Genomic DNA, 22,593 nt, shown 5'->3' with positions numbered 1-22,593 from the left:
TTAGGACAGGGTCAAACACAGACAGACAAACAGCTATGTATGTGTACAGGCTAAGTTTAAATGTTTGGGTATTTCCACATTTCAAACATACAGTACTTGCTAGCGTATCAAACTGAACGTTTTCAGCCTATAGCACCTTTGCCATGAGTGTGCTGTTGTGCTGGTGGTTGCAGGACATGCCAATATTGTGATGTCAGTTAGATTACTGTAACAGGAAACAACCAATTGTCAGTAATTAATGTTTTAATGTTGCTGATTACGTTACCATGAAGGAAGGAGACGAGGAGATGAGCAAAGAAAGCTGTTTAAGACTGTTGACAACATGCCACTAACCAACCAACCCATCACCCCCCGTCACCAAGGTCATAGACAGCATTATACATGGTAACTATGTGTTTAAAAAGCACCGCTGTCCGACAGCATATTTTGAACACAGCACTTTGTGTCTGAACACGTGATCTATTGTCTACTGCTAATCACCCTCGTTGTTGAACATGATCCTCGATATTCTCCCGTGCTTTTCTCTCTCTGTAGTTAGACTGAGGATGGAGGACACTGGGTACAAGTAAGGCCCCGGGATATTATGGTATTTCAAAGCAATGGACGCATCTCATCATGGCTAAACTCTATCCAGTTGTGTTTGGATTTTATATAGTTGAAGACCAGATGCAGCGTGCTGTAATGTGGAATTTACAATGCAGTTCTGTATTACACTCACTCGCACCCGTCCATCAAACACGAACAATGCCAAGTTGATCAAGGAGACTGAGTGATGTATTCTATCTTCTCTGTGTTCTCTGTAGGGAACCCCAAGGTCCTGTAAGAGTGAGCAGACTAGACGAAGGTCATCACGGTAAAGAAGACTGCTGTCTTTCCCTCACTATCCAGGCTGTCACTATTCCTCATCTACTGCAGTGTACGGCCACGTTTACACCTGTTTCTCTAACCTCACTTTTCGGTTCATTGATACCCATGAGCTCAACACACACTGAAATCCATGGACACAGGCCTATCAAAAACCCATCAGGATGTATTCTATCCTGTTGTCAGATCACTGTGACAACCATCCTGTTTCTCCAGCTACGTTTCCACCTAACAGCCATCTGGAGTCGGGATTTGGGGAACTGATCTCAATGATTGCGCAATACCAGCTTGGATCATTCCAGAAACACTTTGTTCTGAAACTGAAGAGCTAGGATTGAAAGATGTTTTGAAAACATGTGTGATATCATATGACACCACTTCCAATTACCATAGACATAAATCACATGGGTTTGTCAGTACTGAAGACTCACACATCAAAGATATGATAGATAATAGATACCACACAACACAAGAGCCACCAAGAAGAGCTTTACAGACTATTGCGGATGTACAAACCCTGTAAGATATCAGGGCCATATTCATACAGAGTAGCAGTGCTGATCTAGGATCAGTTTGACATTTTAGATCATAAGGAGCAAGATTATATGGACAGGGAGAGGTTGATCCTAGATCAGCACTCAGTACTCTGAAACGTTTTGTCAGAGCTCTAAGTATCTTCCTCCCCAGGAGTGTCAGTCTGCTGCAGGCCATGGAGGAGGACTATGAGGTGGACCTGGTGTACATCACTTCTCTAACTATCTATCCCATCCCCTCTCCTCCCTTCTCCTCTCATCTCATCTCCTCTCTCCTCTCATCTCCCCTCATCTCCTCTCTCCCCTTCTTTCCCCCTCTCTCCTCTCCCCCTCTTCCCAGCAGTGTCAGTCTGCTGCAGGCCATGGAGGAGGACTATGAGGTGGACCTGGTGTACATAATCTCTCTAACTACTCACTCTTCCCTCCCTCTCCTCTCCTCTCCTCTCTCTCCTCTCCTCTCCTCTCCTCCCTCTCCTCTCCTCTCCTTCCTCTCCTCTCCTCTCCTCTCCTCTCCCTCGTCCTCTTCCTCCTCCTCTCTCTCTCCCTCTCCTCTCCTCTCCCCCCTCCCCTCTCCTCTCCTCTGAGAACTATGAGGTGGATTCTGGTGTACATCACATCTCTAACTATCTCCCTCCTCTCCTCCACTTCTCCTCTCCTCTCCTCTTCCTCTCCTCTCTCTCTCCTCTCCTCTCCTCTCCTCTCCTCTCCTCTCCTCTCCCTCTCCTCCTCCTCTCCTCCCTCCCCTCCCCCCTCTCCTCTCCTCTCCTCTCCTCTCCTCCGCTCTCTCTCCTCTCCTCTCCTCCGCTCTCCTCCTCTCCTCTCCTCTCCTCTCCTCTCCTCTCCTCTGAGAACTATGAGGTGGATCTGGTGAACATCACCTCTCTAACTATCTATCCTCTCCCCTCTCCTCTCTCCTCTCTCCTCTCCTCCCCCCAGGAGTGTCAGTCTGCTGCAGGCCATGGATGAGAACTATGAGGTGGACCTGGTGTACATCACCGAGAGGATCATCTCTGTCTCCTTCCCCAGCGGAGCGGAGGAGCGCAGCTACACTCCCACATTAAGGAGGTGGCCTCCATGCTGCCTCCAAACACGGGGAAACACTATCTGGTGAGACCCCCTGTCCTGCCACGGCTCTACCTCACTACCGGACCTGTCTGTTGGTGTGGTGGCTTTTCATGCACCCTGTCACGTCCTGTTGCTGATGGACAACTGTTTCCTGGTCATTCTTATTGATGTGGATTTTGTGATTTCAGCTCCTCAACCTAAGCGAGCTGAGGAATGACATCACCAAGCTTAACCACAAGGTATACACACACAAATACACACCCACGCACGCACGCACGCACGCACATACACACACACACACACACAACTCTCCTAAATGCAATGGTAGTGGTGGAAGTTTTGATATGTGATAGTGGTCTGTGTGGCCCCCTGTAGGTGCTGGAGTTTGGCTGGCCAGACCATTATGCTCCGGCCCTGGATAAGATCTGCAGCATGTGCAAGGCCATGACACCTGGCTCAACGCTGACCAACACAATGTAGTGGTGCTTCACAACAAGGTATGGTGGTCGGCACACATCACTCAGTGAAGGGAGGAAGGAAGGATACATGTCAAAGTATTGAAACAGGGTCCCGTAGTCTTACAGATCACTGATCACTCCAGGGAAGGAGGGAGAAAGGGAGGAGGAAGGATACATTGTCAAAGTATTGGAACAGGGTCCCGTAGTCTTACAGATCACTGATCACTCCAGGGAAGGGAGGAAGGAAGGATACATTGTCAAAGTATTGGAACAGGGTCCCGTAGTCTTACAGATCACTGATCACTCCAGGGAAGGGAGGATGGAAGGGTTTCTTCCCGGGAGTGTTACAGTATGCCGTGGTCCACTGTGTTAAGGACAGTAGAGGGTGCTCTCTGTTTGAAGAGTGTGAAAGGAGACAGCCAGGCCCCAGGGAGAAAGTGCCCTATGAATACAATACTCTGTATGTCCTCAATCGTCATTGGTAAGGAGGTAAAACACCAACTTGTCACCCTAGCTCATTGGTCGAAAAAGGAAAGGCACCAAACTGTTTCCCTGTACCTCATTGGACAAAGTGGGATAATCAAGCTGTCTTGTAGTTGGAAGACAAGTCCTCCACATTCTAGTATTGCTGGTAAAACACTTAAATGGTCCTTAACTGCAGACTGTTAGACTGAAGCCGTATTTCACAAAGAAATCCAGTGAACATGAGTCATTTGATTCTAATAGAGACTGCTGCGGCCTGTGTTTTGGCAGCACATCCTCCTCCCCCAACCTCTCAGGCCCAATGATTCATCATACAACTTGTCATGAATGATCCAATGTCAACTACAGTAACTCCCCAAAAAACAACTTTAAAAACTTCATCTAAGTCTCTATCAGTCAGTGTTAAAGACTTTGAGTCAATGTAGCTGAATAGTGAGTAGTAACTTGATAAGTCTGTGGGGGAACATTTTATTCAATATGTACAACAAGTGGTAGCAAACAGAGCATCCCCATGGTTACCAATGCTTATTTTCCCCCTCATCCTGAAATTGAAGCTTTTGGTCAAGATGGAAAAACTGCTTCCATTCAGAAACGCCTAATTTGATGAAATGCTATTTGTTATCTCCCCAGTCAGAAATGTTCCACGGGATGTTTCAGAGTTCAGGGTCAAAGGTTTCTCCAGTAGTGTTGCATTTCTATCTGCAGTTGGATTTGACCACAAACAATGTCATTGTGATCAATGGAACCAGGCAGTTTGATCAAATTCAATCTGTGGCAGTTTGGCCTGAAAATAGCCTGGTCACTCAAATCTAACTCACTGTACAGCATCTACATGTCTACACTGCAGGTACAAACATTGTTCGACCTTCAAGTGTGTAACTAAAAATAGACTTGTATTCTTTCTCAAAAAGTATATCTCCCTCTCTCCCCTCTCTCTCTCCCTGCCCTATCCCCCACTCTCTCTCTCCCCCACTCTCTCTCTCTCCCTCTCTCCCCTCTCTCTCTCCCCTCTCTCTCTCCCTGCCCTATCCCCCACTCTCTCTCTCCCCCACTCTCTCTCTCTCCCTCTCCCTCTCCCCCCTCTCTCTCCCCCCTGTCTCTCCCCCACTCTCTCTCTCCCCCCCTCTCTCTCTCTCCCTCTCTCCCCTCTCTCTCTCCCCTCTCTCTCTCCCTGCCCTATCCCCCACTCTCTCTCTCTCCCTCTCCCTCTCTCCCCTCTCTCTCTCCCTGCCCTATCCCCCACTCTCTCTCTCCCCCACTCTCTCTCTCTCCCTCTCCCTCTCCCCCCTCTCTCTCCCCCTCTCGCTCTCCCCCCTCTCGCTCTCTCCCTCTCCCCCATTCTCTCCCTCTCTCTCCCCCCTCTCTCTCTCTTTCTGCAGGGGAACCGTGGGAGGACAGGAGTGGTGGTGGCTGCCTACATGCATTACAGCAACATATCAGCCAGGTACCAGAGACTTCTGACTGCAGACAAACTGACCTCATGTACCCTGTTTGTTATTAGTCAACATATCAGCCAGGTACCAGAGACTTCTGACTGCAGACAAACTGACCTCATGTACCCTGTTTGTTGTTAGTCAACATATCAGCCAGGTACCAGAGACTTCTGACTGCAGACAAACTGACCTCATGTACCCTGTTTGTTATTAGTCAACATATCAGCCAGGTACCAGAGACTTCTGACTGCAGACAAACTGACCTCATGTACCCTGTTTGTTGTTAGTCAACATATCAGCCAGGTACCAGAGACTTCTGACTGCAGACAAACTGACCTCATGTACCCTGTTTGTTATTAGTCAACATATCAGCCAGGTACCAGAGACTTCTGACTGCAGACAAACTGACCTCATGTACCCTGTTTGTTATTAGTCAACATATCAGCCAGGTACCAGAGACTTCTGACTGCAGACAAACTGACCTCATGTACCCTGTTTGTTATTAGTCAACATATCAGCCAGGTACCAGAGACTTCTGACTGCAGACAAACTGACCTCATGTACCCTGTTTGTTATTAGTCAACATATCAGCCAGGTACCAGAGACTTCTGACTGCAGACAAACTGACCTCATGTACCCTGTTTGTTATTAGTCAACATATCAGCCAGGTACCAGAGACTTCTGACTGCAGACAAACTGACCTCATGTACCCTGTTTGTTATTAGTCAACATATCAGCCAGGTACCAGAGACTTCTGACTGCAGACAAACTGACCTCATGTACCCTGTTTGTTATTAGTCAACATATCAGCCAGGTACCAGAGACTTCTGACTGCAGACAAACTGACCTCATGTACCCTGTTTGTTATTAGTCAACATATCAGCCAGGTACCAGAGACTTCTGACTGCAGACAAACTGACCTCATGTACCCTGTTTGTTATTAGTCAACATATCAGCCAGGTACCAGAGACTTCTGACTGCAGACACACTGACCTCATGTACCCTGTTTGTTATTAGTCAACATGGGACAATGTATTCATTCAATATCACCGCCATGCTTGAAGTTCCATACATCCTTAAAGTTCCCAGATATTTCCAGATGAATACAAACAGACATTTGTCCATTCTATACATTTCATTTGAGATTTCTATCAGTGTGGTGGTCAATTTGAATTGAAAGCAGTCAATTCAGGAAGTAAACTGACATTTTAATTCAGTAAAAAAAAGGGCATCTATTTTAATTGACTTCTCAATAAGCTAAAAAGGAGAAGCTATATATGTCAAAAGTTTTTTCCATTTGGGGATTTTAAATTCAAATCACTTCCTGAATTGACGACTTCCATTCGAATTCACCCCAACCCTGATTTCTATGGCTTCACCCCTTGAGATGTCGTCAAGTCATAGACAAAAACATGGGGTGATGTCAGGGCAAGCACGAAGATCTGTAACAGATAGATTGGGCCTCAAATGAAACACTGATGTGGTTGTTATGCCAAAACATTCTGTTCAGGCTCTGGTGTATTTTTGGTCAATAAAGAGGAACATTTACATATGTCATACCTTGTAAAGACTCCAGATGTTTCAGGGTGGGGGATGGGTTTACGATCTTACACTTTCACTAAGGAATAACAAAGGTCAAATCACACTTGTTTCTTTGATACTCTTTGATACTTTGTTCTATCTTGCTTAATGCTTGAGAGTCAGTGGCATTCTAGAAGAGTAAACAGTACACTCATGAACAAACGTTACACGTTACAGATGTAGGATCTTAATTTGAGACAGTTTGCTACGGTAGGAAAATAATCCTGCAGCAACAGGAAATGTGAATTATTATGTGGATTATAATTCATGGCCATTTTTGTACTTCCGACTACTTTTTAACCTCAAATACACTATAAGTTAAACATTTCCTGCATTTCAGGAAAGTTTTCCTGCAACAGGATGATCAAATTAAGATCCTACATCTGTACATTGATCAGATAATAATACTGGGATACTGTAGCATTGTGGGGATGGCAAAATATGAAAATATGTAGATTAAGGACACTTCTTAATCGACGGTGTCGCTTAAGGACGTTTTTTAAAGGAGAAGACAACGTAAGGACACTTTTCAGGGTCATTTCAGGGCAAACTTATTGTATGGTATATTGTATGTGTTCAGTGAAGAAGAGCCGATCATGACCTTTGTCTCTCCTGTGGTCTTCAGTGCTGACCAGGCACTGGACAGGTTCGCCATGAGGCGCTTCTACGAAGACAAAGCACTTCCTGTGGGTCAACCGTCCCAGAGAAGGTCAGTTACCACTTACTACCTCACTTCCTGTTTTTGCACCCTACAACTTCCTATAGGCTGGATGAGTTTGATCCCTTGGTGAGAGCAACCGGCTGGATTCCATTCTTAGAATGTGTATCCTTCATTCTGTTCATTGAAGAAGTCAACAAGGGTAAAGGGATGGGCGTAACTTCTCAGAGTGGAATTCAGTCAATGGATGACCTGGTGTAACTCTCACTGTTTCAAAGGCTATCCTCCTCTCCTCTCCTCAGTCCCTCTCTCCCAGTGCGTCCCAAACAGGAAATACCTCTGTCTTTTTGTTCCCTTAATCCTCCCAATGAAGCCTAATTGACATAATTGAGGAATAATGTTTTTTGGAAAGCCTAGCAGCTTTTTGTATTCTCCAGGATTCCACTGAGAGCTGAAAGGTCACATGGTTTCCAGAGTTCATTCTGACACAACTATCCATCGTTCCTTCCTCCCCTCCTCAGTGATCTGGCATGCTGAATAGGTGGCTTTGTAAGGGAACCCTTAGTGGCGCTTAGAACTGATTTAGGGTCATATCTCACTAACCCAGTCCTAGCCATAGGTCATTACTGAGTAAATACAAACTGACCCGGGATCCATAGTTTGTGGCAGATAAGGGAACCCCAGGTGTATCCAGCAGGCAACAACAGCAGTAGCAGCACTAGGCCTGGCATCTGACCAGCTGCTGTTTCCTTACTCAGATATAATTATCCCTCAGCCAGTTCCCCTTAGTCTGAATTTATTATGGTCTGGCATGTGTGACATTAACATTGGGAGGGGGGGGTGGATCTCAGCACTGCTACACCGCTGCCGTAGAAACGCACCACATAGAGAAACACTCACTTCTGTTCTGAGAGGTATCACTATCAAATCATCATCAACATTCTTGTGAGGAAATTCCACTCTAGATTAGAATCTAGGTTAGATCCTTAAGTGGAATGTTCTGAGCCAAAATGGCGGATGGTTGTCCAGACTTGATCTCTGTGGCAGCCCAACATTATATATATCTCTGTACAGTAGTAACTGTAATATGTCAGAATCTGTGTGGCCGTGTTTTCCGGCGTGACCCCGCTGTTACACAGGGAGCTCCTTACACAACCCAGCTGGTCTGTGAATGCTTCCTGCTCCCACCTAATTTCACTTGGGAGACCGAACCATCTGGCAGCTGCCAGCGGAGTGCGGGGGGAGCACAGGGGTGGTGGGGAGATGGGCCGACCTCTGGAACAGAGGTCACACTCTGCATGATCATCATTAGTATCATTAACAGGCTGCCTGGCAGGCAGAGCTCACCAACACAACACTACATACCCCTGCCTGGCAGGCAGAGCTCACCAACACAACACTACATACCCCTGCCTGGCAGGCAGAGCTCACCAACACAACACTACATACCCCTGCCTGGCAGGCAGAGCTCACCAACACAACACTACATACCCCTGCCTGGCAGGCAGAGCTCACCAACACAACACTACATACCCCTGCCTGGCAGGCAGAGCTCACCAACACAACACTACATACCCCTGCCTGGCAGGCAGAGCTCACCAACACAACACTACATACCCCTGCCTGGCAGGCAGAGCTCACCAACACAACACTACATAACCCTGCCTGGCAGGCAGAGCTCACCAACACAACACTACATACCCCTGCCTGGCAGGCAGAGCTCACCAACACAACACTACATACCCCTGCCTGGCAGGCAGAGCTCACCAACACAACACTACATACCCCTGCCTGGCAGGCAGAGCTCACCAACACAACACTACATACCCCTGCCTGGCAGGCAGAGCTCACCAACACAACACTACATACCCCTGCCTGGCAGGCAGAGCTCACCAACACAACACTACATAACCCTGCCTGGCAGGCAGAGCTCACCAACACAACACTACATACCCCTGCCTGGCAGGCAGAGCTCACCAACACAACACTACATAACCCTGCCTGGCAGGCAGAGCTCACCAACACAACACTACATAACCCTGCCTGGCAGGCAGAGCTCACCAACACAACACTACATACCCTGCCTGGCAGGCAGAGCTCACCAACACAACACTACATAACCCTGCCTGGCAGGCAGAGCTCACCAACACAACACTACATAACCCTGCCTGGCAGGCAGAGCTCACCAACACAACACTACATACCCCTGCCTGGCAGGCAGAGCTCACCAACACAACACTACATAACCCTGCCTGGCAGGCAGAGCTCACCAACACAACACTACATACCCCTGCCTGGCAGGCAGAGCTCACCAACACAACACTACATACCCCTGCCTGGCAGGCAGAGCTCACCAACACAACACTACATAACCCTGCCTGGCAGGCAGAGCTAACCAACACAACACTACATAACCCTGCCTGGCAGGCAGAGCTCACCAACACAACACTACATACCCCTGCCTGGCAGGCAGAGCTCACCAACACAACACTACATACCCCTGCCTGGCAGGCAGAGCTCACCAACACAACACTACATACCCCTGCCTGGCAGGCAGAGCTCACCAACACAACACTACATACCCCTGCCTGGCAGGCAGAGCTCACCAACACAACACTACATACCCCTGCCTGGCAGGCAGAGCTCACCAACACAACACCACATACCCCTGCCTAGCAGGCAGAGCTCACCAACACAACACTACATACCCCTGCCTGGCAGGCAGAGCTCACCAACACAACACTACATAACCCTGCCTGGCAGGCAGAGCTCACCAACACAACACTACATACCCCTGCCTGGCAGGCAGAGCTCACCAACACAACACCACATACCCCTGCCTGGCAGGCAGAGCTCACCAACACAACACTACATACCCCTGCCTGGCAGCCAGAGCTCACCAACACAACACTACATACCCCTGCCTGGCAGGCAGAGCTCACCAACACAACACTACATAACCCTGCCTGGCAGGCAGAGCTCACCAACACAACACTACATACCCCTGCCTGGCAGGCAGAGCTCACCAACACAACACTACATAACCCTGCCTGGCAGGCAGAGCTCACCAACACAACACTACATAACCCTGCCTGGCAGGCAGAGCTCACCAACACAACACTACATACCCCTGCCTGGCAGGCAGAGCTCACCAACACAACACTACATACCCCTGCCTGGCAGGCAGAGCTCACCAACACAACACTACATACCCCTGCCTGGCAGGCAGAGCTAACCAACACAACACTACATAACCCTGCCTGGCAGGCAGAGCTCACCAACACAACACTACATACCCCTGCCTGGCAGGCAGAGCTCACCAACACAACACTACATACCCCTGCCTGGCAGGCAGAGCTCACCAACACAACACTACATAACCCTGCCTGGCAGGCAGAGCTCACCAACACAACACTACATAACCCTGCCTGGCAGGCAGAGCTCACCAACACAACACTACATAACCCTGCCTGGCAGGCAGAGCTCACCAACACAACACTACATAACCCTGCCTGGCAGGCAGAGCTCACCAACACAACACTACATACCCCTGCCTGGCAGGCAGAGCTCACCAACACAACACTACATAACCCTGCCTGGCAGGCAGAGCTCACCAACACAACACTACATAACCCTGCCTGGCAGGCAGAGCTAACCAACACAACACTACATAACCCTGCCTGGCAGGCAGAGCTCACCAACACAACACTACATACCCCTGCCTGGCAGGCAGAGCTCACCAACACAACACTACATACCCCTGCCTGGCAGGCAGAGCTCACCAACACAACACTACATACCCCTGCCTGGCAGGCAGAGCTCACCAACACAACACTACATACCCCTGCCTGGCAGGCAGAGCTCACCAACACACACTACATACCCCTGCCTGGCAGGCAGAGCTCACCAACACAACACCACATACCCCTGCCTAGCAGGCAGAGCTCACCAACACAACACTACATACCCCTGCCTGGCAGGCAGAGCTCACCAACACAACACTACATAACCCTGCCTGGCAGGCAGAGCTCACCAACACAACACTACATACCCCTGCCTGGCAGGCAGAGCTCACCAACACAACACCACATACCCCTGCCTGGCAGGCAGAGCTCACCAACACAACACTACATACCCCTGCCTGGCAGCCAGAGCTCACCAACACAACACTACATACCCCTGCCTGGCAGGCAGAGCTCACCAACACAACACTACATAACCCTGCCTGGCAGGCAGAGCTCACCAACACAACACTACATACCCCTGCCTGGCAGGCAGAGCTCACCAACACAACACTACATAACCCTGCCTGGCAGGCAGAGCTCACCAACACAACACTACATAACCCTGCCTGGCAGGCAGAGCTCACCAACACAACACTACATACCCCTGCCTGGCAGGCAGAGCTCACCAACACAACACTACATACCCCTGCCTGGCAGGCAGAGCTCACCAACACAACACTACATACCCCTGCCTGGCAGGCAGAGCTAACCAACACAACACTACATAACCCTGCCTGGCAGGCAGAGCTCACCAACACAACACTACATACCCCTGCCTGGCAGGCAGAGCTCACCAACACAACACTACATACCCCTGCCTGGCAGGCAGAGCTCACCAACACAACACTACATAACCCTGCCTGGCAGGCAGAGCTCACCAACACAACACTACATCCCCCTGCCTGGCAGGCAGAGCTCACCAACACAACACTACATAACCCTGCCTGGCAGGCAGAGCTCACCAACACAACACTACATACCCCTGCCTGGCAGGCAGAGCTCACCAACACAACACTACATAACCCTGCCTGGCAGGCAGAGCTCACCAACACAACACTACATACCCCTGCCTGGCAGGCAGAGCTCACCAACACAACACTACATAACCCTGCCTGGCAGGCAGAGCTCACCAACACAACACTACATACCCCTGCCTGGCAGGCAGAGCTCACCAACACAACACTACATAACCCTGCCTGGCAGGCAGAGCTCACCAACACAACACTACATAACCCTGCCTGGCAGGCAGAGCTCACCAACACAACACTACATCCCCCTGCCTGGCAGGCAGAGCTCACCAACACAACACTACATAACCCTGCCTGGCAGGCAGAGCTCACCAACACAACACTACATACCCCTGCCTGGCAGGCAGAGCTCACCAACACAACACTACATAACCCTGCCTGGCAGGCAGAGCTCACCAACACAACACTACATACCCCTGCCTGGCAGGCAGAGCTCACCAACACAACACTACATAACCCTGCCTGGCAGGCAGAGCTCACCAACACAACACTACATACCCCTGCCTGGCAGGCAGAGCTCACCAACACAACACTACATAACCCTGCCTGGCAGGCAGAGCTCACCAACACAACACTACATAACCCTGCCTGGCAGGCAGAGCTAACCAACACAACACTACATAACCCTGCCTGGCAGGCAGAGCTCACCAACACAACACTACATACCCCTGCCTGGCAGGCAGAGCTCACCAACACAACACTACATACCCCTGCCTGGCAGGCAGAGCTCACCAACACAACACTACATACCCCTGCCTGGCAGGCAGAGCTCACCAACACAACACTACATACCCCTGCCTGGCAGGCAGAGCTCACCAACACAACACTACATACCCCTGCCTGGCAGGCAGAGCTCACCAACACAACACCACATACCCCTGCCTAGCAGGCAGAGCTCACCAACACAACACTACATAACCCTGCCTGGCAGGCAGAGCTCACCAACACAACACTACATACCCCTGCCTGGCAGGCAGAGCTCACCAACACAACACTACATACCCCTGCCTGGCAGGCAGAGCTCACCAACACAACACTACATAACCCTGCCTGGCAGGCAGAGCTCACCAACACAACACCACATACCCCTGCCTAGCAGGCAGAGCTCACCAACACAACACTACATACCCCTGCCTGGCAGGCAGAGCTCACCAACACAACACTACATACCCCTGCCTGGCAGGCAGAGCTCACCAACACAACACTACATAACCCTGCCTGGCAGGCAGAGCTCACCAACACAACACTACATAACCCTGCCTGGCAGGCAGAGCTCACCAACACAACACTACATACCCTGCCTGGCAGGCAGAGCTCACCAACACAACACTACATACCCCTGCCTGGCAGGCAGAGCTCACCAACACAACACTACATACCCCTGCCTGGCAGGCAGAGCTCACCAACACAACACTACATAACCCTGCCTGGCAGGCAGAGCTCACCAACACAACACTACATACCCCTGCCTGGCAGGCAGAGCTCACCAACACAACACCACATACCCCTGCCTGGCAGGCAGAGCTCACCAACACAACACTACATACCCCTGCCTGGCAGGCAGAGCTCACCAACACAACACTACATACCCCTGCCTGGCAGGCAGAGCTCACCAACACAACACCACATACCCCTGCCTGGCAGGCAGAGCTCACCAACACAACACCACATACCCTTGCCTGGCAGGCAGAGCTCACCAACACAACACTACATACCCCTGCCTGGCAGGCAGAGCTCACCAACACAACACTACATACCCCTGCCTGGCAGGCAGAGCTCACCAACACAACACCACATACCCCTGCCTGGCAGGCAGAGCTCACCAACACAACACCACATACCCCTGCCTGGCAGGCAGAGCTCACCAACACAACACTACATACCCCTGCCTGGCAGGCAGAGCTCACCAACACAACACTACATACCCCTGCCTGGCAGGCAGAGCTCACCAACACAACACTACATAACCCTGCCTGGCAGGCAGAGCTCACCAACACAACACTACATACCCCTGCCTGGCAGGCAGAGCTCACCAACACAACACTACATACCCCTGCCTGGCAGGCAGAGCTCACCAACACAACACTACATAACCCTGCTTGGCAGGCAGAGCGGCCTGGCGCTCGTACACTCCAATTCACTCTGACATCTCCATAGTGTGCAAAGCCTCTTTGATAATAGATGTGGCGTGTTTGCTAGTCTTGCTTGCCAGACTCATGGTGCATGACATTGAAGGGTTGTCCCTCTGTTTCACGCTGTGACTGTGTTGTGTGGATGTGTGTAGGTATGTGCGTTACTTCAGTGGTCTGCTCTCTGGCCACATCAAGATTAACAACAAGCCTCTGTTCCTGCACCACGTCATCATGCACGGCATCCCCAACTTCGAGTCCAAAGGAGGTGAGTCTGCAATAGGATAGCCTTTATTTCATTGTTAGAAATTATTAATTATTCTTTTTTTTTTCTCTAAATTTTTTCTTCAATGGGATAGACTTTCATTCAATGAGTATAAATAATTGTTTCATTTTGGAATACTTGTTCTTCTTTTCTTCTTTTTCCCCTCGCAGGCTGTCGTCCTTTCCTGAAGATTTACCAGGCGATGCAGCCAGTCTACACGTCAGGGATATAGTATGTTTCTTTAGTTTTTATCTGTTGCATTGTGGGTTGATTTGTCTTTCAGGGGGCTTGTTTTCTCTACTCTCAGATTCTGTCACTCTATCCCTCTTTCTTTCTCTCCCTCTCAGTCCACAGTACTTCCAAGCCTGTCACCCCTTGTTAAGGAATTAGCCCTTAATAATCCCCATCTGTTTGCGTGTGTGTGTGCGAGAGAGAGAGAGAGAGAGAGAGAGAGAGAGAGAGAGAGAGAGAGAGAGAGAGAGAGAGAGAGAGAGAGAGAGAGAGAGAGAGAGAGAGAGAGAGAGAGAGGGAGAAATAGAGAGAGAGGAACAGAGAGAAAGAGAGAGAGGGGGGAGAGAGAGAGGAACACAGAGAGAGGAACACAGAGAGAGGGGGGATAGAGAGGAGTGATAGAGAGAGGAGAGAGAGAGAGAGAGAGAGAGAGAGAGAGAGAGAGAGAGAGAGAGCTGGTGGGGCAGGCAGATAGATTGTCAGTGACACAGCTCTAGGGTTCTATGTGTACAGGGAGGGATACCGTAACTCCCACCTTCTCCATCCAGGGTCCTCACGACCAAAACAACACCACACGGAAATGACACCCCCCCCCCACACACCCCCTCATTCATTTACAATCTGACTTGTGATAACTGATTTGGGACAAGCTCTTCTTACTTCAGTCATACCTGAACCACTATAAGAAAAACACCCAAAACTGTTTTAAAGTGTTTATAATGGTTTTCATCTGAATTAATTCCACAGTAACGTCCAAGGTGACAGTCACACCAGTATCTGCATCACCATTGAACCTGGCCTTCTCCTAAAGGGAGACATTTTGGTAAGAAGCACATCCTTTGTCATCAAATGTATGGGTGTTGTGGTTGTACTGTGTTGTGTCGGCCTTAGAGCCCTTAGTGGACTTACAGTAGGTCCATATACTGTTGAAGGTTGACTTTCTTCATATTCCACCACAATACATTCCTCCACCACAGGATCCATTTTTCTCTCTCTGTGTCTCTCTCTCTGTGTCTCTCTCTCTGTGTCTCTCTCTCTGTGTCTCTCTCTCTGTGTCTCTCTCTCTGTGTCTCTCTCTCTCTCTCTCTCTCTCTCTCTCTCTCTCTCTCTCTCTCTCTCAATTCAATTCAATTTAAGGGCTTTACTGACATGGGAAACATATGTTTACATTTCCAAAGCAAGTGAAATAGATAATGAACAAAAGTGAAATAAACAATAAAAAATGTACAGTAAATATTACACTCACAAAAGTTCCAAAAGAATAAAGACATTACAAATGTCATATTATGTCTATATACAGTGTTGTAATGATGCGCAAATAATTTAAGTACAAAAGTGAAAATAAATAAACATAAATATGGGTTGTATTTACAATGGTGTTTGTTCTTCACTAGTTGCCCGTTTCTCGTGGCAACAGGTCACAAATCTTCCTGCTGTGATGGAATACTGGTATTTCACCTAATAGATATGGGAGAGTATCAAAATTAGATTTGTTTTCGAATTCTTTGTAGATCTGTGTAATCTGAGGGAAATATGTGTCTCTGATGGTCATACATTTGGCAGGAGGTTAGGAAGTGCAGCTCAGTTTCCACCCCATTTTGTGGGCAGTGTGCACATAGCCTGTCTTCTCTTGAGAGCCAAGTCTTCCTTCGGCGGCCTTTCTCAATAGCAAGGCTATGCTCACTGAGTCTGTACATAGTCAAAGCTTTCCTTAAGTTTGGGTCAGTCACAGTGGTCAGGTATTCTGCCACTGTGACTCTAGTTTCCTCAGTTCTTTTGTATATTCTTCCAATGTGTCAAGTAATGATCTTTTTGTTTTCTCATGATTTGGTTGGGTCAAATTGTGTTGCTGTCCTGGGGCTCTGTGGGGTGTGTTTGTGTTTGTGAACAGAACCCCAGGACCAGCTTGCTTAGGGGACTCTTCTCCAGGTTCAGCTCTCTGTAGGTGATGGCTTTGTTAGGGAAGGTTTGGGAATCGCTTCCTTTTAGGTGGTTGTAGAATTTAACAGCTCTTTTCTGGATTTTGATAATTAGAAGGTATCTGCCTAATTGGGCTCCCGGGTGGCGCAGCGGTCTAAGGCACTGCATCTCAGTGCTTGATGCGTCACTACAGACACCCTGGTTCAAATCCAGACTGTACTGTATCACAACTGGCTGTGATTGGGAGTCCCATAGGGCGCAGCATAATTGGTCCAGCATCGTCCGGGTTTGGCCAGTGTAGGCCGTCATTGTAAATAAGAATTTGTTCTTAACTGAATAGCCTAGTTAAATAAATACAAAGATTCTGCTGTGCATGCATTATTTGGTGTTTTACGTTGTTCACCGAGAATATGCCTAGAAGGCCAGCATCCTGGAGTCGCCTCTTCACTGTTGACATTGAGACTGGTGTTTTGCGGGTACTATTTAATGAAGCTGCCAGTTGAGGACTTGTGAGGCGTCTGTTTCTCAAACTAGACACTCTAATGTACTTGTCCGCTTGCTCAGTTGTGCACCGGGGCCTCCCACTCCCTCTATTCTGGTTAGGGCCAGTTTGTGCTGTTCTGTGAAGGAAATAGTACACAGCTTTGTACGAGATCTTCAGTTTCTTGGCAATTTCTCGCATGGAATAGCCTTCATTTCTCAGAACAAGAATAGACTGATGAGTTTCAGAAGAAAGTTATTTGTTTCTGGCCATTTTGAGCCTGTAATTGAACCCACAAATGCTGATGCTCCAGATACTCAACTAGTCTAAAGAAGGCCAGATTTATTGCTTCTGTAATCAGAACAACAGTTTTCAGCCGTGCTAACATAATTGCAAAAGGGTTTTCTAATGATCAATTAGACTTTTAAAATGATAAACTTGGATTAGCTAACACAACGTGCCATTGGAACACAGGAGTGATGGTTGCTGATAACGGGCCTCTGTACGCCTATGTAGATATTCCATAACAAATCTGCCGTTTCCAGCTACAATAGTCATTTACAACATTAACAATGTCTACACTTGTCACGATCGTCTATAGGAGAGAGAGAGGACCAAGGCGCAGCGCGTGAAAAATACATCTTCTCTTTATTATAAGAAGGAAAAAATGAAACAAAACAACAAACTGACGACCGTGAAGCTATAAATACAAATAGTGCTGACACAAACACTACACATAGACAATTACTCACAAAACAGCTAAAGCCTATGGTTGCCTTAAATATGGCTCCCAATCAGAGACAACCATAACCAGCTGTCTCTAATTGAGACCCAATTCAGGCAACCATAGACTTTCCTAGACACCTACACTGAACACTAAACCATCTACTCTACTACACCCCCTAAACCATACAACACCCTAGACAATACAAAAACACACAAACTTCCCCATGTCACACCCTGACCTAACTAAAATAATAATGAAAACAAAGATAACTAAGGCCAGGGTGTGACATAACCCCCCCCCCTTAAGGTGCGAACTCCGGGCGCACCAGCATAAAGTCTAGGGGAGGGTCTGGGTGGGCGTCTGTCCACGGTGGCGGCTCTGGCACTGGTCGTGGTCCCCACCCCACCATAGTCACTACCCGCTTTCTTAACCCCACTGGAATAAGGGGCAGCACCGGACTAAGTGGCAGCACCGGACTAAGGGGCAGCACCGGACTAAGTGGCAGCACCGGACTAAGGGGCAGCACCGGACTAAGGGGCAGCACCGGACTAAGGTGCAGCACCAGGATAAGGGGCAGCACCAGGATAAGGGGCAGTACCAGGATAAGGGGCAGCACCAGGATAAGGGGCAGCACCAGGATAAGGGGCAGCACCAGGATAAGGGGCAGCTCCGGACTGAGGGACGGCAGCTCCGGACTGAGGGACGGATCCTGGCTGGATGACTGCTCTGGCGGATCTTGGCTGGACGGCTCTGGCGGATCCTGGCTGGACGGCTCATGGCTGGCTGACGGATCTGGCTGCTCATGGCTGGCTGACGGATCTGGCTGCTCATGGCTGGCTGACGGATCTGGCTGCTCATGGCTGGCTGACGGATCTGGCTGCTCATGGCTGGCTGACGGATCTGGCTGCTCATGGCTGGCTGACGGATCTGGCTGCTCATGGCTGGCTGACGGATCTGGCTGCTCATGGCTAGCTGACGGATCTGGCTGCTCATGGCTGGCTGACGGATCTGGCTGCTCATGGCTGGCTGACGGATCTGGCTGCTCATGGCTGGCTGACGGCTCTGGACGCTCATGGCTGGCTGACGGCTCTGGCAGATCCTGTCTGGTTGGCGGCTCTGGCAGATCCTGTCTGGTTGGCGGCTCTGGCAGATCCTGTCTGGTTGGCGGCTCTGGCAGATCCTGTCTGGTTGGCGGCTCTGGCAGATCCTGTCTGGTTGGCGGCTCTGGCAGATCCTGACTGACAAATGGCTCTAGCGGCTCCTGACTGACTAACGGCTCTGACGGCTCGGGACAGACGGGCGGCTCTAATGGCTCGGGACAGACGGATGGCTCAGACGGCACTGGGCAGACGGATGGCTCAGATGGCGCTGGGGAGACGGATGGCTCAGATGGCGCTGGGGAGACGGATGGCTCAGATGGCGCTGGGGAGACGGATGGCTCAGATGGCGCTGGGGAGACGGATGGCTCAGATGGCGCTGGGGAGACGGATGGCTCTGGCCGGATGAGGCGCACTGTAGGCCTGGTGCGTGGTGCCGGAACTGGAGGCACCGGGCTAAGGACACGCACCTTCAGGCTAGTGCGGGGAACAACAACAGGGCACACTGAACTCTCAAAGCGTACTATAGGCCTGGTGCGTGGTACCGGCACTGGTGGTACCAGGCTGAGGGCACGCACATCAGGGCGAGTACGGGGAGAAGGAACAGTGCATACTGGACCCTGGAGACGCACATTTGGCCTAGTGCGTGGTGCCGGAACTGGTGGTACCGGGCTGGGGACACGCATCTCAGGGCTAGTGCGGGGAGGAGGAACAGGGCATACTGGACCCTGGAAACGCACATTAGGCCTAGTGCGTGGTGCCGGAACTGGTGGTACCGGGCTGGGGACACGCATCTCAAGGCTAGTGCGGGGAGGAGGAACAGGGCATACTGGACCCTGGAGACACACAGGAGGCTTGGTGCGTGGTGTAGGCACTGGTGGTAATGGGCTGGAGACACGCACCACAGGGTTAGTGCATTTGTCATTGTTGTTAATTTTCTTTGGTTGTCTGCTTGACATTTTTTGATTTGATAGGGAAGCTGAGAGGTCAAATATACTGTTTAGGTTTTCTACTGACAAGTTTACACCTTCACTATTACAGTGAAACCTTTGTTCCAGGAAATTGTCTCTCTCTCTCTCTCTCTCTCTCTCTCTCTCTCTCTCTCTCTCTCTCTCTCTCTCTCTCTCTCTCTCTCTCTCTCTCTCTGTAATGTTATCTTGCCCTCCTGTTCACTAGAGTTCTATTAGGGAAGAATGTGTCCTTGTTCCACCACGCCAGACCACACCAGACCACGCCAGACCACACCAGACCACACCAGACCACGCCAGACCACACCAGACCAGACCACACCAGACCACACCACATTAGACCACACTAGACGTGCCTCCCCATCAGAACATGCCTCCATTGTACTGACCATGTTCTGTTCTGGTGGGGAACCGTGGTCTGATCTCTAGGACCAGCAGGGTTTAGACCATGAGTTTGGCAATCTGGACTGCTGCCTTCGTCTGGTTTGACTGTAGCAAAAGTCCTTGTCTTGATGTCCGGTTATATGCTTACTCTCTCCTCCTCCTCTTCCTCCTCCTCCTCTTCCTCCTCTTCCTCATCCTCCTCCTCCAGTTGAAGTGTTACCACAAGCGTTTCCGGAGCCCCATTAGGGATGTGGTATTTAGAGTGCAGTTCCACACCTGTGCCATCCACGACCTGGGAGTGGTCTTCGGGAAGAATGAACTGGATCAGACTTTTAAAGGTGTGTGTGTGTATGTGTTCGTGGGTGACTGTGTGTGTGTATGTGTGCGTGGGCGACTGTGTGTGTGTATGTGTGCGTGGGCGACTGTGTGTGTGTGTCTTTGTAGGAGTGCGTACACATGTTCGTGTGTGTATGTACCTATGTGGCCTCTCCCAAAAAATGTAAATTGATTGTTGTTTAATGTGTGTGTGCACGTGTGTACGTGTGTTTGTTGAAGTGCGTACACATGTTCGCGTGTGTACTGTATTTACCTGGCCTCTGTAAAAATGTGAAATTGATTGTCGTTTAATATGTGTCACTACACAGATGAGAGATTTCCAGAATATGGGAAAGTGGAATTTGTCTTCTCCTTCGGACCTGAGAAAATCAAAGGTACAGGTAATCAGTGTATTTCAAGTTGAATGCTTCAATGCATGCTACATGTAGCAATTTATACACAAACTATAGTTAGTACCATAAGGTAATGCCTCACAGCATGGATTGGTGTAAATTGATTGTGTGTTGTCAGCATAGTTAACTGCATGTGGCTAGACAGAAAGTACATGTTATATTGTATTTCTGTTATGGACATTAATGGGTTAAAGACTGCATTACCCAGCTGGCTTTGTGTCTCTCAGGAATGGGCCACCTTGAGAATGGCCCACAAGTGTCGGTGGACTACAATACCCAAGACCCCCTCATCCGCTGGGACTCCTACGAGAACTTCAACAGGGGCTGCGAGGATACAGGAGATGGTGAGCACCAAGACCACATACACTCACTCACACACACATACACACACACACACACACATACACACACAGTGGTGGAAAAAGTACCCAGTTGTCATACTTGAGTAAAAGATACCTTAATAGCACTGGAGGCTGCTGAGGGGAGGACTGCTCATAATATTAGCCATAACAGAGCAAATGGAATGGCATCAAACACCTACAAACCAAGTGTGTGATGTATTTAATACCATTCCACTAATGCCGCTCCAGCCATTATCACGAGCCCGTCCTCCCCAATTAAGGTGACACCAACCTCCCGTGCTTAATGGAAAAGTGAAAGCCACCTAGTAAAATACTACTTCAGTAAAAGTCGAAAGTATTTGGTTTTAAATATACTTAAGTATCAAAAGAAAGAGTAAATAATTTCAAATTCCTTATATTTAGCAAACCAGACGGAACCATTTTCTTGTTTTTTTTTTATTGACGGATAGCCAGGGTCACACTCCAACACTCAGACATCCTTTACAGATAGCCAGGGTCACACTCCAACACTCAGACATCCTTTACAGATAGCCAGGGGGACACTCCAACACTCAGACATCCTTTACAGATAGCCAGGGTCACACTCCAACACTCAGACATCCTTTACAGATAGCCAGGGTCACACTCCAACACTCAGACATCCTTTACAGATAGCCAGGGGGACACTCCAACACTCAGACATCCTTTACAGATAGCCAGGGTCACACTCCAACACTCAGACATCCTTTACAGATAGCCAGGGGGACACTCCAACACTCAGACATCCTTTGCAAACGAATCATTTGTATTTAGAGAGTCCGCCAGATCAGAGGCAGTAGGGATGACCAGGGATGTTCTCTTGAGAAATCTGTGATTTGGACCATTTTCCTGTCCTGCTAAGCATTCAAAATATAACGAGTACTTTTTGGTGTCAGAGAAAATTGTAAAAGTACATTATTTTCATTTTGAATATAGTGAATTAAAAGTAAAAGTTAAATATTAAAGTACAGATACCCCCCCAAAATAATAAAGTAGTAGTTTAAAGTATTGTTACTTAAATAATTTACACCACTGCACACACACACACACACACACACACACACACACACACACACACACACACACACACACACACACACACACACACACACACACACACACACACACACACACACACACACACACACACACACACGCACAGCACAGCACAGTCAAACTACGTGTGCTGGAACAGTTGTTGTCACATATCTCCAGTGGCTAATAGAGTCTTTGAGACTGACTCTGTCACATAACTGGCCACCCTCAGTGGTGGGGGTATTGAAATGTTAAAGATGACTCACACACACACACACACACACACACACACACACACACACACACACACACACACACACACACACACACACACACACACACACACACACACACACACAC

At 49.2% G+C, this 22,593-nt stretch overlaps 1 protein-coding gene across 1 annotated transcript in view; it reads left to right on the top strand.

The window, feature by feature from the left end:
- Positions 1-807: 807 nt before the first annotated feature.
- Positions 808-22,593, top strand: part of LOC120051451 (tensin-like) — a 59,912-nt gene continuing 38,126 nt past the window's right edge. Inside the window, 14 exon segments of the mRNA XM_038998313.1 lie at positions 808-853; positions 2,334-2,443; positions 2,446-2,504; positions 2,651-2,701; positions 2,838-2,904; positions 2,907-2,959; positions 4,783-4,847; positions 7,043-7,126; positions 14,173-14,285; positions 14,453-14,513; positions 15,261-15,336; positions 20,299-20,428; positions 20,735-20,800; positions 21,046-21,162. Coding sequence (XP_038854241.1) covers positions 2,356-2,443; positions 2,446-2,504; positions 2,651-2,701; positions 2,838-2,904; positions 2,907-2,959; positions 4,783-4,847; positions 7,043-7,126; positions 14,173-14,285; positions 14,453-14,513; positions 15,261-15,336; positions 20,299-20,428; positions 20,735-20,800; positions 21,046-21,162 — 1,030 coding nt within the window. The 5' untranslated portion in view covers positions 808-853; positions 2,334-2,355.

Source organism: Salvelinus namaycush, chromosome 7 (assembly GCF_016432855.1).
Source record: "Salvelinus namaycush isolate Seneca chromosome 7, SaNama_1.0, whole genome shotgun sequence".
NCBI classification, from domain to species: Eukaryota; Metazoa; Chordata; class Actinopteri; order Salmoniformes; family Salmonidae; genus Salvelinus; species Salvelinus namaycush.
This window is presented reverse-complemented; position numbering and strand designations above follow the sequence as displayed.